The sequence below is a fragment of the Trichoderma aggressivum genome (genome assembly GCF_033847375.1).
Source record: "Trichoderma aggressivum f. europaeum strain CBS 100526 chromosome Unknown scaffold_002, whole genome shotgun sequence".
NCBI lineage: Eukaryota > Fungi > Ascomycota > Sordariomycetes > Hypocreales > Hypocreaceae > Trichoderma > Trichoderma aggressivum.
Window position 1 is genome coordinate 999175 of NW_026946368.1, and position 14425 is coordinate 1013599.

Genomic DNA, 14425 nt, shown 5'->3' on the forward strand with positions numbered 1-14425 from the left:
TTCTGCAACGAAACAACAACAACCAACTACAACATATAAGAAAACTTCGCACCAAGAAAAAAACCATGTCTCAGCCACCTTCAGAATCATCACCTCTAATACCCAGAGAGCCCGCCACAGAGCAGCCCTGGGGCACCAAATACCTAACCCAACCCGACTCATCCTCAATCACCTCATCCGTCTCCTCAAGCATGGACCTCACAGACGTCCTCCGCGACGTCATCATCGGCTTCTCAGACGGCCTCACCGTCCCCTTCGCCCTCACGGCCGGCCTCTCCAGCCTCGGCAGCACAAAGCTCGTCATCATGGGCGGCATGGCCGAGCTCTTCTCCGGCATGATCAGCATGGGCCTGGGCGCCTACCTCGCCGCCGTCACCGAGCGCGACCACTACGACTCCGAGGAGAAGCGCCAGCTCACACAGGCCGGCTGCTCCCTGCCCCAGGAGCAGCGCGACGACATCTTCTGCATCCTGGAAAAGTACAGCGTCTCCCGCGAGGCCGCCGCCCCGCTCGTCGACGAGCTGTGCAAGAGCCGCGACCAGTGGATTCGTTTCCGCATGGACTTTTCCCTGCGTCTCGAGAAGCCAAACATCCACCGCGCCTGGGTCTCCGGCGTCACCATGGGCCTGAGCTACTTTGTTGGTGGATTAATCCCCATGATCCCTTACTTCGTCATGAACAAGGTTGCCGACGCCCTCTTCGTCTCCATTGCCGTCACCGTCGTCATCCTCCTGGGCTTTGGATACGTCAAGAACTATGTCGCGATTCGGAATCACAGGGCCGGTCTATGGGGCGCTATCCAAACGCTGATAATAGGCGTCTTGGCTGCCGGAACGAGCTACATCCTTGTCAAGGCGCTGGACAGAACAGATGTATAAGTCTTGAACTTGGTCTTGTGTAATATTATTTAGGGATTCATTCATACAGAACGGCGTTGGTAGGATTGGGAGCGTGTGAGAGGGAAAAGCAAGAATCATCACGCTGGCGTTTGGGATATAATTAGTACAAGTCTGTTCCACCAAGAGATGAAGCAGCTTATTGCATGAGTAACGAATGATAACTCTACTTTCTGACAACTACCTACGCTGTATAAATCATCCGCTGTGTTACCAAATTCGCTCTCATGTTGGCCATATACACACGTCAGGGGAGCTTTGTGTAGACTACTCAGTCGTCGGAAGAATCTTTGGGCGTATCGTCCTTCGAGGGGTCAGGATTTTCCTTGATAGCGTCCCAGTCATGGTTGCTGTCACTCTGGCCGCCGGAATCATTGACATGGGCCCAATCACGGCCATTGTTCCGGTTGCTGCCCTGATTCTGGCCATGGCCACTATTCCGGTCATTGCTCTGCCTCCGGCCACTGCTCTTCTTCAAGCCTTTGACCTTGCCCCAGAGATTGCGTAGATTGCTTCCTGCACGGGGGCTTTCCTCTTCAACTTCCTGTTCCGTCACGACGGTGTCGAACTTTTGAGAAAGCAGGGAATCCGCAGCTTTTTTCTCTCCAATCTTTTGTAGTGTTGCAGCTATACCGGACTTGAGAGCAGGCTCCAAAGCAGAACATTTTTCTCCTGTGACCTCCGACTTGAGAGAAGGTTCTGAAGCTGAATTTTTAACCTCTGCAACCTCCGATATCGTTGTAACTACACCAGATTTGAGAGCGGGCTCAGAAGCAGAAGCAGAAGCAGCTTCTTCTGAAACCTCTGATATCGTTGCAGCTGTGCCGAACTTGAGAGGAGGCTCTGACGCAGAATCTCTTTCCTCTGCAGCCTCCGATACCGCTGTAGATGCGTCGGACCTGAGAGAAGGCTCCGAAACGTATTTCCTTCTCTCTGCAACCTTTGATATCGTCCTAGCTATAGCGGACTTGAGAGCAGTATCAGAAGAATAACTTTCCTCTGCAACCTCTGGTATCGCTGTAGACGCGTCGGACCTGAGAGAAGACACCGAAAGAGTGCGCACTGACTCTTCGGAATCCGGAGGCGAAGGAGCGCGCAATGACTCTTCAGAATCTGGAGGCGATGGAGTTGTCTCGGAGTCGTAAGAGGGCAGCGAAGAAGCAGCATCCGATTCCCCCTCGGTACCCGGAGGCGTCTCGGGCTTGACAACAGGCAGCTTAAAGGTAACCCTTGGTCCTGTCTTCTTCTTAACGTGAGTCTCCTCGCCAACATTTGGATGGAGAGCGCTCTGCCCAACAGGTCGCGGTCTTGCCCTCTCAAATTCGAATGAAGGCGGCGCAGGAGGAGCATCACTTTGTACTGCAACTCTCGGAAGTCGGTTTCTCTCCTCAATAGCTCGTAGACTCCTCACTCCCACGAATTCCAAAGATGGCAGCGCAGCAGCAGCTTCTTCTCGTTCTACCACAACCCTTGTCATCTTGATGTTCTCGGGCTCGGCCTGAATAGCCACATCGTTCTGGGGGGGATCGAGTCTCCAAGATCTGCCAAAGACAACCATCAGCATCAGCTTCATACCTCACAGGGTGAACAACAGGGGACACAGACTGTAGATCATTGAACTCCCACAAAAGCTGCGTAATACCAATGTCGCTCACGGTAAGGAATGCTACAGAACCAGCACGAGTTAGACACAGACATACAGAAACACAATCAAACTTGATCAGATTTTTGTCTTCAGAGAACCGCCATGCCCCATCAGCGCAAACAAAAGGAGAGAAGAAGATATGCCCACCTAAAACATTTCGCCCAAACGACCCCAACGGTCTCGTCCGCGCCCACATGAATACCACGGCGGTCACCATGAAGAACTTCGATATCACGTTCAGGATGAGTAAGGTGTCGATCGTCTCAGGAGCACGAAAAAAAGCTCTGATCTGCGTGAAAATCGTTCGGTTGTCCCTTGCAATTTGGGCCATTTGACGTTGACGCTCTCTTGACGGCGGTTTTGGTTCAGCCATTTTCGCTTGTTTGCTGCGGTGTGTTGTTTGATTTGATAGAATGACTTGCGTAGACTTCAAACGAGCGTATGGAAAGAGGTGAGCAAGTAAAATAAGTTGGAGCGGTGATGCTTGAGCTCACAGTTGGCGGTCCGAGGAAATATGTTGATGGTACAAATCATGAAAATAGGCCGAGAGTAGATCACAATATTAAATGTTGTCTCCTGTGAACTTTCCCCCTTTGAATTCGTCGCAAGTGGCTTGGAGAAGCAAAGAAAGGAGCGTCCCGACTCAACCTTGAAAGAAAAGATGAGCGGTCGTGCTTGATTCAGAGGAAACAGAAAGAAAATCTTCATGATGTTGTTGTGTTCATTTTATCCGCTATCCGCTGATATCCTAAATTGGCATCGCTGATGATTCTAATATACAGGTGGCCCGTAGAGAAAAAAAATACCCAATACCTCCGGATTCCCTCACTACTTGCGGGTGCTGGAGGAAGAGAATCTACATCTCCAAGCGTATAGGTATTGTACGAATACGTGCGTGCTCCTTCTCCTCACCTAAGGGATGCAAAAGTCTATCCAGCTGCCGAGATAATCCAGTCTGTTACCCTGGTGCTCCTGGTTCTTGTAAATCTCCTCAAACTCTGCAAAGTTGAGTCTACCCCAACCTCCTCGCTCAGCTGCTTGCTGCTCGGCCATGTTCAACTTCTTCCACCTCCGCAAAGTTTTGGGCGATGGTTCACTCGACATCTTTTTTGCAGCTGATGGCTTGGCCGAGGCCGGTCGGGTTTCCTCCTTAGAGGGCTCCTTGTCCTTCCGTTTGGGGGAAGAAGACGGTGCCTGGCTTATAGAGACTGGTGCATCGCTATTTGGGCGGAACTGTGGCAAGGTAGGGTCACGGTATTCGTCTTCGGTCTCGGGTTGAGGCTCAGACTCGGATTCAGTCTCGCTCTCGCCCTGATCCGAAGAGTGCTCAGCAGCTTCAACAGCAGGGTCTTCTCGTAAGATTTCCTCAACGATACTGATCTCCACAGCATTCCTAGGCTCCTGTTGGTCGAGCATGTAACCCGATTCTTCTAGGAGTTCCTGTAGCGTCTTGCTTCGGGGAGACGCCTCTGTGTAAATTGTTACATCTTCCTGCTGGCTGCCATTGCCGGTTTCCGCCTTTTCATCCGCCAGACTTACGGCATCGACGGCAGCCTTGTACTTTACTCGTTGCTCCTTAGTTGCGGCTGCTTGGACCGCAAGGTCCTCGGCTTGTTTAAAGATGATGTCGAGAAGCTCATTGAATGCTTGCTGTGTGACCTGGTATAGGACCTCCTTACCGGCATCTTTTTCGGCAACAGGAATTCCCAGCCCCGCCCAGCGTTCCGGCTGGCTTGTGAAGGACGTCGAGCGTCCAGGCTGGCTTGTATAAGACTCCGAACTGTTGGACCCAGACTCCAAATCGCTGGCATCTTCTGCAAATCTGACCTTGGAACTGGAGCGTGAGTGCGTTGATGTGCGATGAGGGCTAGCTCCTTTTGAGCTTTCGCCCATGATGCCAGATGTCTCAAGGATGTCTTCTTCATCTTCCCATTGCGATGGTGCCTCTCCACCTTCTTCTTCGTCCAGGTAGAAGTGTCTCCTCTTCCACCGTTCATGGAGTTGCCGTCGAGCCATGTCTTTGCGTCGCTTGGTCATTCTGGGACCATGCTGGCGATAGTGGGATACATAGCTTGCTCTGATTTCGCTTTCGGTGGGGTTTCTATCCGTCCGGAAAATACTTGTAAAGGAGTCGTGCCGCTGCGATCCGGAAGATTCGAGGTTATCATTATCATGATCCTCATCTGCTTCCTTATCGTCAGTTGTTCCGTCTTCCGATGTCTCGTCCGTTGCGTTATCGTCAGGCTCGTGGTTACCCGCGACTGCTCCGGGCAGCTCATCGAGGGTAGCAGGTGGGTGCATCAAAGCCAAAAAGTACGATCTGTCAACATCATTGGCGGTCAGGGTGCGGACCGTACGCCAGTTGGTGTCAACATCATCCGTGGGTGGCATCCGTCGACGCGAATACGGGTCGGTGTCGTAAGCAAAGAGGTTGGTCAGAATATCATCTCGGTCGGCCGTGTCGCTGCTGTCGCGTACAACGGCTTCCTCCATTCCAGGCTCCAGTTCAACGTGACCATCGGGATAAAAATTCTTACCGCTAAATGCCAGAGGGCCGTCGGCTGTCGGAACTCGCCCTTCACGTCCGAACAGGCTGCTCAGGGGCTGGCGACTAGCGACTAACTGTTGAGCCTCAGAGCTAGCAAGAAGCTGATCCTCGAGACCGTCCAAGATATCTTTGTGCATTTGCTTGTATAAGACATAATATGCTCGGAACATGCGAAGGAAGTCCCGCCTGTCAACGTAGCCGTCACTGTCAAGGTCGTATCCATCAAAGACTTTCTTCAGCTTATCCTTGCGTTTGCGATAGGATAACCCACGTAGGAATTCGGAAAACCCAATTAGATCATCTTTGTTGTCGTCATAAAAGGCAAACATCCGGTCATGAATCAAATTTGGAGATGCATGACGCGAGCCACCCGTCGGTACAAGGCATCGCTCAAATGTCTTGCGATCCATGGCTATGCCAAGATCACTGGGGTCGTCTCTCCATTCAGTATTTGCCATGAACGTCCACTGTTCCCAGAATGCCTCGAGTTCTGGCCTTTCGAATCCCGTTTCTCTTGTGAGTTTGGTGATCAGAGGTCTAGGCAAATTACGCCTACAACTGTCAGGATCTCCTGTATACCATACCGGCTGCATTTGCCTGGGACCAAACGGGGGGGCAGGTATCCGGATTTTGTAAAAGATGTGTGTCTTGATGTGTACGCCTTGGGATTCGCACGTCTCGCAGAGGTCAAAGTCGGCACAATTGGCACATCGGTAGCGAACACCCCGAATGGGAACCATGCCACATGAATTGCACTGACATCCTCTGTGGACACAGCCGTTTCGTTTGGCATTGTCCTCCGAGACGCGGAACAGAAGGCTGACGATATTGTGGCCAGCTCGCTGCTGGGGAGGGTAATTGTTAGGATCGTTCCACCATTCATCATTATTAGCATCTACGACGGTCTCGCCATCACCTACAGGCTGGGCGGCCGGGACATCTTGATTTTCAGCATTATCGGCGACTTCAGCGTTTTCGTCGCCGGGGACATCTGAAGAGGAAGAGCTCGAGCTCGGTCTATGTCCGCGAGATCGTCGTCGGCTACGGCGGATGGCGTTGCTTCTGTGGAGGCCGCCGCCGGGTAGGGCAGCCTCTTGCGCACTGTTGATGCGGTTCTGGTAGGCGTAGTATCCGATCGAAGCTGTGGCGATGGCCGAAACGAGAGCGACGGCGATTCGCGGCCGGGTCAGAGACTCGACCGATGGAGTCGAAAGCCACATGGCTATTGTTGTAGCATCGTGGCCACCAGCTTGGGAGAGGGCGGATGTTTCGCTGTAGTAGCAACGGTGGGTGGTCGAAGAGGGTTGAAGAGAGGCGGCAGTTGGACGGGTATTGGCACGAGCGCGGCAGCTGAGGGATGAGTGCCGCTCTCACTTGAAATCCGGAATTGCTGCAGGTCGCACCGGCCGGGACGTTGAGTCAAGCTTGCTGAGTTTTGGCTTCTGAAGAGTTTGGTGTAGCAGGCAGAAAACGAGGCCGCGTTAGAAATCAGTCGCAGCTGCAACACATCCCATGTTTACAGCAAGCCGACTCCAGCCACAGAGGCTCTAGCGGTCCGTAGCTCTTTAAGCAAAGCGGGCTAGCGCTCACATCCCACCTATCAAAGCGTCGGCGACCGATCCGAAAGTTACGACCCTTGACGCAGGTGAGGGGCCGTGGTGCGGTTTTGCAGTCGTGTGGTCATCGAACAAAACTTGTGTCCGGATATATAGCTTTGGTTTCTGCAGGATTGATGGATTTTTAACGCAGCTTCTAAAGATTCTCGGAAGCTGTTCTGTTAAACTCGACTCTCCATCTTCACCACATCGTTGCTATTTATTTCCCAATCATGGCAGGCCGGCCGCCGGAATTCACCGGGCAGATGCCCTCGTCCTTTGACGACCAGTGCGTTGATCCCGGCACTCGATAGGCTACAAACCAGCTAACATGCAGCTTCAGGGAGCTCTACAATGAGGGTCCGATGCAAAAGGTCAAGCGCAAGCTCAAGGAAGAACCCCTCGTGCCTCTCGGTAAATCCCAATGCCTTTCAATGATGATCGCACACCACCACCGGACCATTGACTAACCAGCGCGCATACAGGAATTGGTCTGACCGTCTTCGCCTTCGTCAATGCCTACCGCGCCCTCCGAAGAGGCGACTCCAGGCAAGCAAACAAGATGTTCCGCGCCCGTGTCGCCGCCCAGGGCTTCACCGTCATCGCCATGGTCGCAGGAAGCATGTACTACAACAAGGATCGCGAAAAGTCAAAGGAGCTGCGCAAGCTCAAGGAGGAACGAGATTCGGAGGAGAAGCGCCAGCGATGGATCCACGAGCTCGAGGTCCGTGACGAAGAGGACAAGGCGATGAGAGCGGCAATAAAGCAGAGACAATCAGAACAAACAGGAGCCGCTCCTGCTGCTGAAGCGCAGACGCAAGGTACTGGAGGCGTTTTGGGCAAGATGGGATTGTGGTCAAAGGGCGAAAAGGCTGCTGCAGAGGCTCAAGCCGCCGAAGAATCTTCACCGGAGAAGAAGGCGAGGAAAGAGAACCCAAAAAGCTCACTCGGAGCGCTGGGTGAACTCTATGGATCGAAGAAGGATGATGACTCCAAGAAATGAAGCGTCTTTTGTTGACGGTCAGACGACGTGGAGGAGGAAGAAAAGAAACATGTATAAATTCCTTTCTCAAAATTTTATGAGCATGTACGATAGTCTAACATATGGGGGTTGGCTGACGCACCCCTACTCTGGTTTTACACCCCAAAATGAAAGAAACACCTTCGGCGGCTGCGCCAGGCATCATTCTCTGTGTTCTATATGCTGCCATTGGCATCTATTGCAGATCAAAGGGGAATCTTGTACATCACATCAAGCCGCCAGCAAACAAGAAACAAAATCCATCAACATCATGCCGTGCCTCTTAGCCCATCGAGCCACCACTTCGGTTGCCGCCTACTAGACCGGCCATTTCCAGCAATGCTCTATCTGCCTCGATGTCGCCTGTTCCTAGGTTGATTCTGCGGCGCGCTTCAGCTTCCCTCTCTTCCCAAGCCCATCTCTCGGCTTGCGCCTTTGCCTCATCATCACCACCGCATCCCCAAACCTCCAGGTTCTCGATCCGGAACCGGTCTTGAAAGTCAAATTTTCGCACGATGCTGGTGTGGAAAGCACCACCTCTTGACTTATAGTCATGGTTAAATACTCCAAACTCGAAAGATTCGTCAAAGAGTAGAGAAACAGCCCCCAGAGCATGCATGCCTTCCTTGCGATGCGACTGTGTCGGCTTAGGATGAGGGCAGCCAAAGGAGAGGCACGGTCGATTCCCAGGAGGTTTCGTGAAAGTAACGTAGTCTGTATTTATCGTAGAGGCGGCAAAGACGTCGTGTATAGGTTCCAGCTGGAAAAGAACTGTTTCCGAGTCGCCGAAGCACTCTCGGTGAGTATGCTTCCAGGGCTCTCTGATGTAGACCCCAAACGTCACACGCTCGGATTTGCTGCCATGAGGGAATCTTTTGGTTGGAAGTGAAGCCGCAAACGACGCTTCTTGTCCACCGTCGGGGGTGTCTGCTAATCTCGATCCGCTCACCAAAAGAATCGTTGGCGCCCTCCAGTTGAAGATTTTGGATTCGAGGCTGCCCATTGAAAACCCAGCATCGTTTCCCGAGTATAGTAACCTCACCCTCCGAAAGAGTGAAGAGCCAGGTAAGAATAGCGAAAGCTGCGATAGGGTGTGCTCGTTTAGAATCTCGCCGGGAGACGGCAGCAGAGGTTGTGCTGTCTTGCTGATAAGTGATGCATCACCGGGTTTCTCGATCTTGTGCTTAGAAAAGTCAAGGTCTTTGGAAAAGAGAAAATGCTCAAACAGCCCATTGAACCCAGCAAAGAGATTGGGAAACAGGACTGGAATGACAGTCTTGAATCGGGTATATCCAATGCCAGGGGAGGTCTCGACATTGACGAAGGAGGCCAATACACACTCTGCCGTGGCCCGTAGCAGCTCCAGCTCGTGGCCCGCGACACGGCTAGAATACTGCGACAAACTCTCTTGTGGATCCAGCGGTGCAATTAACAGCAATAGCATTATTATTTTCCGAAGGTTGTCGGTTGGAATAATGGCCTCATGAATGGTGGAGACATCACCGCGCTTAGCAGCTTCATTAATATCGAGCAGCTCAAAAGCCGTTAGGACCAGGTCATCTTCATCTTCCTCATCGCCCTCAAATTCATCATCCAGGCCAGGCTGGTCGACTGCGAACCCTTTGAATTGAGCATTTGGCTTTGCAGCAGCGTCATCTGAAGCGGAACTCTGCGGCGTGTGCTCGGTCTCGGTCACTTTTCGGTCGTATACAGCCAGGCTTTTGAACAGAAGCTTTGTCCTGTCTGCTGATTTGGCGAGCACCCGTTTATACCGTTCCGTCATGATGACAACGACCATGATCAACTGCGCAAGCTCAAGCACCACCGGCGCCTCGTGCAGAAAAGGAAAGGCACCAAGATACGAAACCATGTGGAAAATCACAGGCGAGGCCCCAAGGATGTCTGGGATCTCCAGGAACCGGGCTATCGTGTCTTCTTTGAGGTAGCGAATGTCGCCTTGCTGGTCCGCAAGGTTCTTGAAGACATCCTTCAGCGAGTAATACTCAATCGAGGTAAAGCACTTTTCCTTGAACCTGTATGCCTGCCAAAAAAAAAAAAAAAAACATCAGCAAACATGCATCTGGGCGGCTTTGGATGCTGTGATGCTCACGAGCTCCAGCGTCAGCTGCTCAGGCGTTCGTCGAGGCCGCGTCTGGGAAGGGGTTTGACCCATGGCGAAAGAGCAGAGAGACTCAGCGAAGATTCATTTGGTTAGGCTTCAAGGCAGGGTATCACAAAAAACACGCAAGGGGATTCAATTGAATGGACGGATGAAATGGTTGCATATGCTAGAGTTACATTGATTGATAGATGGATTGACGTCTGAACACAGTTGGCTGCCTAGCACTTATTCTGAGTTTAGGGAGACGCAGCCATGAAACCATGGCGCCGACAAATGAGTGTCGTTCACGTCACCGTTTCTCTGCTGAGTCAGCACGCAGGATGGCAAGTACCTGTAGGATTCAATGCATGAAGTATGGCCCGGTTTTTGTCCCTTTCTCCGCCCTTTGGTCATTTTATCAAAGAATCGCCATTGAAGAAGAGATGTCCATGTGCTGAATATCTAAAGGAAACTCGTCACCAATTTGGTGATACATGCGGTATACCTCGTTTGACATGTAGGCGTGGATCCACATTTCCAGTGCGCTACCTCTATAGACAAAATAAACACTGCTCCTCTTCCAAGAGCCAACCACCTACAACAGGCGCTTCAACGCCTGAGACATCTTCCGTAGTATAGTGGTCAGTATGCAAGCTTGTCACGCTTGAGACCCGGGTTCAATTCCCGGCGGGAGAGATCCGCCACACCTCTTCAGAGGTGGTTCTGTTTTGGATTTTTTTTTTATTGCTTTCTATTTCGTTCATTTCCGTGCTTCATGTTCGTTCGTGATAGAAATGATGCATAATAAATTTCAGCCAGTTCGCCTCGTTTACTCATACCCATACTCATACTACCGCGCAAAATCTTCAAGAAAACCTGGCCGAAAGCATCTTACAGTTGCCATATGAGACGTCATATGGAAAAGTATCCGTATCTTCCGTGCCAATCCAATACTCCAGACCCCTTTCTCCCGCTCCGCGAAATGCATGTCTTTGAAGCATCTAAAATAACAAAACAAACCATAGTTCTAGCGTGCACAGCGCTCGTTACCCAACAACTCTATGCAGTCTTGGAGACGTCAAACGCTCAGTCTCTAGCAATCCCTGGCCGTTACTGATTGAATGAGGCGCTTATATTTAGCTTCATTCTCTTCCTCGGCGTCGTGTGGCTTGAGAAGATCAAACCGCTTATTAGTATTGGCCGTCTTGGTCCAAAGAACAGACGGCTTCACCTCTACAGTGTGGTCAGACTCTGCCTCGACCTTGGTTGTTGATCCATTGGTCTTGGGTTCATCAGGCACGCCATTTGCCTTTTCGTCCCTGGGCACTCTGGGCAAGTGCATCGCCAGTAGGACGTACTCGGCGCGTGTCATATTGTCCATGACATCGTCCATATACCGCCGTACCTCATCCTGAGGGGCCACGACGCGCATCAGGTTTTCAAGGTAGCGCCCAACGTGTGTAGAAATACGTATTGTAACGGGTTGATAATAGTCCAGCTTAGGATCTCCGCCATACTCTGATGTGCTTCCTTTGCGGACAATGAGGAATGATGCAACTACCTCCTGGCCGGACGGGGTAGGCAGGTATTCCAGGATGCTGAATTTGGGAAATAGATAGCGATCGCCGTTTCCAAAATCAAACACCACCGCGGAAATGTCAGGCTTCGGAACAGGTGGGGGTCCCTTCGACCTCAGTGCCTGGGGATTTGCCTGCTGGGGCGTTGGGGGATTCGAAGCTCGCATATGTCCATTGGGAGCATCATTGGACAACTGCTTTGCGGGGAGAGATGCGGGGAGTGTCTGCAGAGGAGGCTTTGCATCTCTGTGGAGCCGGTCGAGAATCTCCTTGAGGTCTGTTGAATCCGTAAAGCCGGCACGTCCTTCGGCAATGCGCCGAATCATATCGCTCGTCTTTTGATCCTCCAAGGCAGCCTTCACAAGCAAAACGACCAAAGGATCACTCCTGGGCGGTGGCCTTAGCTCGCTTGATGTTTGGCGAGGGTTGGATGCCAAGACAATGTCGAGAATAGTCCGCACTTCATCAGCAAAATACTTGACAGTCCTTCCATCCACCAGCAGCCTATCAGCCGAGGGGCCCTGTTGCCCACCACTCCGCCGATACTCGGCATTTAGCTGATCGATGATCTTTTGGAAGCGATCAAGTTCCCCCTGTTTGGCCTGGCCCACGGCGACCCTCTTCATAAGATCACGTAGCTCAGGGTCTCCTGACGCCTTTTGGGCGAGCAGGGCAATGACTGGATCGTTAGGGACGGGCTTTGCTGCAGGAGGGCGCCCTGCAACCGGCGTTGCAGGCTTCACTGCAGCTGGAGACTGAGCTGGCCCAGCATTGGCCGGCCGAGCGTGAGCCGTCGTGGTCGCGGTCGCGGTCGGGGGTGGCGGCGGTGGGGGCCTTGCCAATGGCGTGCCTGTAGGAGCCTGGTGCTGCGCTGGAAGGGGATTCGCGGGCTGTCGAATCGGAGGTGGGGGAGTAGCAGCTGGAAGTGAAGGTGGAGGCACAGGGGGTTGAGCAGCAGTCTGAGCAGACACTGCCGGGCTAGGCGATGGTGACGTGGCTACGTTGATGGTCGTAAGCGGCGAGGGTGAGGGCTGAGGTCCCAAAGTGCTGGGCGAGGACGACGGCGGCCTCAGGGAAGGACTCGGGGGAGCAATGGGCTTTGGTGTGGTAGCCGCGGTAGGAACTGAGGTCGAGGTCGACGATCCAGGCGCAGGCGGGGGAGGCATGGAGCCATTTGGAGGGCCATACTGAAGTACCGGACGGGCGAGCGGCTGTGGTTGTGATTGCGACAGTGGTTGCGCAGGACTTTGCGTTTGAGACACTGGCGACGGCTTTGGTGCCTGCTGTGGTGTCCGAGGCGGGGGGGGACGTTGCTTGGATTCCTTGACGATGAACATGGTGGCCTCGACAATGTGAGGTTCTATGGTGATTGTAACGGGGCCAATCTTGGTCATACTGTCCTTTGGAGGGTTCTTCGGGTCTTCGTTGAGGACGCCCTTTCGCTTATGAGGTTTCGTCCAAAACTTTTCGAAGAGTCCATCATTAATCCATCGATATCGAGACCGCGAGAGAGATTCTGCGAGGACGCCACTGTCGGATACCAACGCAAGTTAGCAATAGCGGACTGTTGACAAATCACGGTACACATGCCTTTCGGAGATGGACTGATATTCCTTGGCCGACAAGTCGTCAGGTTGCGCTACCTCGACCGTTGGCAGCGGCTTTCCGGGCTGGATCGAGGTTGGCAGCGGCGGCGGAGGCGGCGGAGGCGATGGAGACGGCTCCTTGACGGGCTCGGGATCAGGAGGAGGAGGAAGAGGAGTCGCAGAACGCTCCGCTCGCGGTGTCATGTTCCGGCGTTTGTTGGCATTTTCAACGCGGGCCGAAGTCCTCGCGGGGAGCTTCCGCTTCTTCTCCATCGCGTCTCGAGGCGGTTTTACACGGCTGCGGCAGGCGATGGGCGACGGGTCAGCATCATACTCGTAAGAGCGCCATGCGAGAGCAGCAAGCGGCCTGAGGGGAAGAGGCCAGGCTGCTGGCGTTGCAATGGGGAAGAAAAGAGCCGCGATGCTGCGCAGAGGGCAAATGCGATGAAAAATACTGGTGGAAGCAGGCCAGAGAGGTTCCAAAGGTTGGCATAAATCCTGGAAGCTGCCCGGCCGTTAGTTGGTCGCTAGAGCCCTGTGGATCCCCAGTATGCGCTGCAGTGCCATCGAGCTTTCTGCAACAGGGGCGTGATTGGTCCGCTAGAGCACCGGGGCTGGCTGTCCGCGTCGCGGGATTGGCGGGCTGTTGCAGCGCTATCCGCTCTGGACTCGAGGAGCCACAGTGCTGAAATGCGAGGTACAACTTCCAACTGTTGCCTCTGTCGCCGCACGAGTGCAGTAGAGTTTACTGCGAAAGGCAATCCGGAGTTGATCGTCGTAGTGGCTGGCTCGTTCTGACGCAGAGCCTTGAGTCCATGACTCGGTATGGGAGCCGCGAGGGCTTACCTGCATCATCTCGTCATCAAATAGCTGGAGATTTGATTGATGCTACATAGGTAGCCAAGCATGGACCTTTAGTAGTATGGACTACACCCGACAGCACAGCACTGAGCAGATATTGATACAATGGATACGGATATACTGACTCGAGCACTGTTGAGCGAGCAGGATGCAGATCCTACTGAGCCTCAACGGCCTGCAGCCACCAGTGCCCAACGTCGCTCATGGCCGCACTGGACTTCGGTTGGCATCTCCGGCGTGCCTTGTACTGCCCAAGATGTCTCAAGTTTGCGTGTAGCGGCAAATAACGGGCTGGGATACGAATTGCGTCTTGGCCTCGGTGTGGCAGGGCCTTTAGGCAGGGTGAATCTCGTGGATGCCAGCCCCTGCACCACCGCCTTCCACCAACACATCTGCCGACCAACATGGGGAACTTGGTGTCATTATTTCTATGCTTTCTTGCTGCATAGACTTGAACTTTTATCTCAGATACGCCGTAGACCATCCACTCGAATCAATATGTATTCAAAAGCTTAATGGCGCTTCCACTTAGCCACTACTCGTACATGGGCACAGCCGGATACTGCTCAAGCCTCACTAACACCCGCGCCCAAGT

At 53.0% G+C, this 14425-nt stretch overlaps 6 protein-coding genes across 6 annotated transcripts; 2 read left to right on the top strand and 4 right to left on the bottom strand.

Annotated features, from left to right (window-relative positions):
• Positions 1-65: 65 nt before the first annotated feature.
• Positions 66-878, top strand: Triagg1_1104 (uncharacterized protein; the record flags this gene model as incomplete). The annotated part of the gene is made up of 1 exon (XM_062904760.1): positions 66-878. The coding sequence occupies one exon, from the start codon at positions 66-68 to the stop codon at positions 876-878; it is 813 nt and encodes a 270-aa protein (XP_062760328.1).
• Positions 879-1167: 289 nt separating this feature from the next.
• Positions 1168-2914, bottom strand: Triagg1_1105 (uncharacterized protein; the record flags this gene model as incomplete). Its single annotated transcript, XM_062904771.1, has 2 exons — positions 1168-2437; positions 2502-2914. 2 exons carry the CDS (start codon positions 2912-2914, stop codon positions 1168-1170), a joined length of 1683 nt encoding a protein of 560 aa, XP_062760329.1.
• Positions 2915-3453: 539 nt separating this feature from the next.
• On the bottom strand, positions 3454-6309 carry Triagg1_1106 (uncharacterized protein; the record flags this gene model as incomplete). The annotated part of the gene is made up of 1 exon (XM_062904782.1): positions 3454-6309. One exon carries the CDS (start codon positions 6307-6309, stop codon positions 3454-3456), a length of 2856 nt encoding a protein of 951 aa, XP_062760330.1.
• A 608-nt stretch (positions 6310-6917) lies between these two features.
• On the top strand, positions 6918-7687 carry Triagg1_1107 (uncharacterized protein; the record flags this gene model as incomplete). Its single annotated transcript, XM_062904794.1, has 3 exons — positions 6918-6973; positions 7028-7098; positions 7170-7687. 3 exons carry the CDS (start codon positions 6918-6920, stop codon positions 7685-7687), a joined length of 645 nt encoding a protein of 214 aa, XP_062760331.1.
• A 301-nt stretch (positions 7688-7988) lies between these two features.
• Triagg1_1108 (uncharacterized protein) lies at positions 7989-9878 on the bottom strand (the record flags this gene model as incomplete). The annotated part of the gene is made up of 2 exons (XM_062904805.1): positions 7989-9746; positions 9816-9878. The coding sequence occupies 2 exons, from the start codon at positions 9876-9878 to the stop codon at positions 7989-7991; spliced, it is 1821 nt and encodes a 606-aa protein (XP_062760332.1).
• Positions 9879-10899: 1021 nt separating this feature from the next.
• Positions 10900-13242, bottom strand: Triagg1_1109 (uncharacterized protein; the record flags this gene model as incomplete). The annotated part of the gene is made up of 2 exons (XM_062904816.1): positions 10900-12913; positions 12968-13242. The coding sequence occupies 2 exons, from the start codon at positions 13240-13242 to the stop codon at positions 10900-10902; spliced, it is 2289 nt and encodes a 762-aa protein (XP_062760333.1).
• Between the last annotated feature and the right edge of the window lie 1183 nt (positions 13243-14425).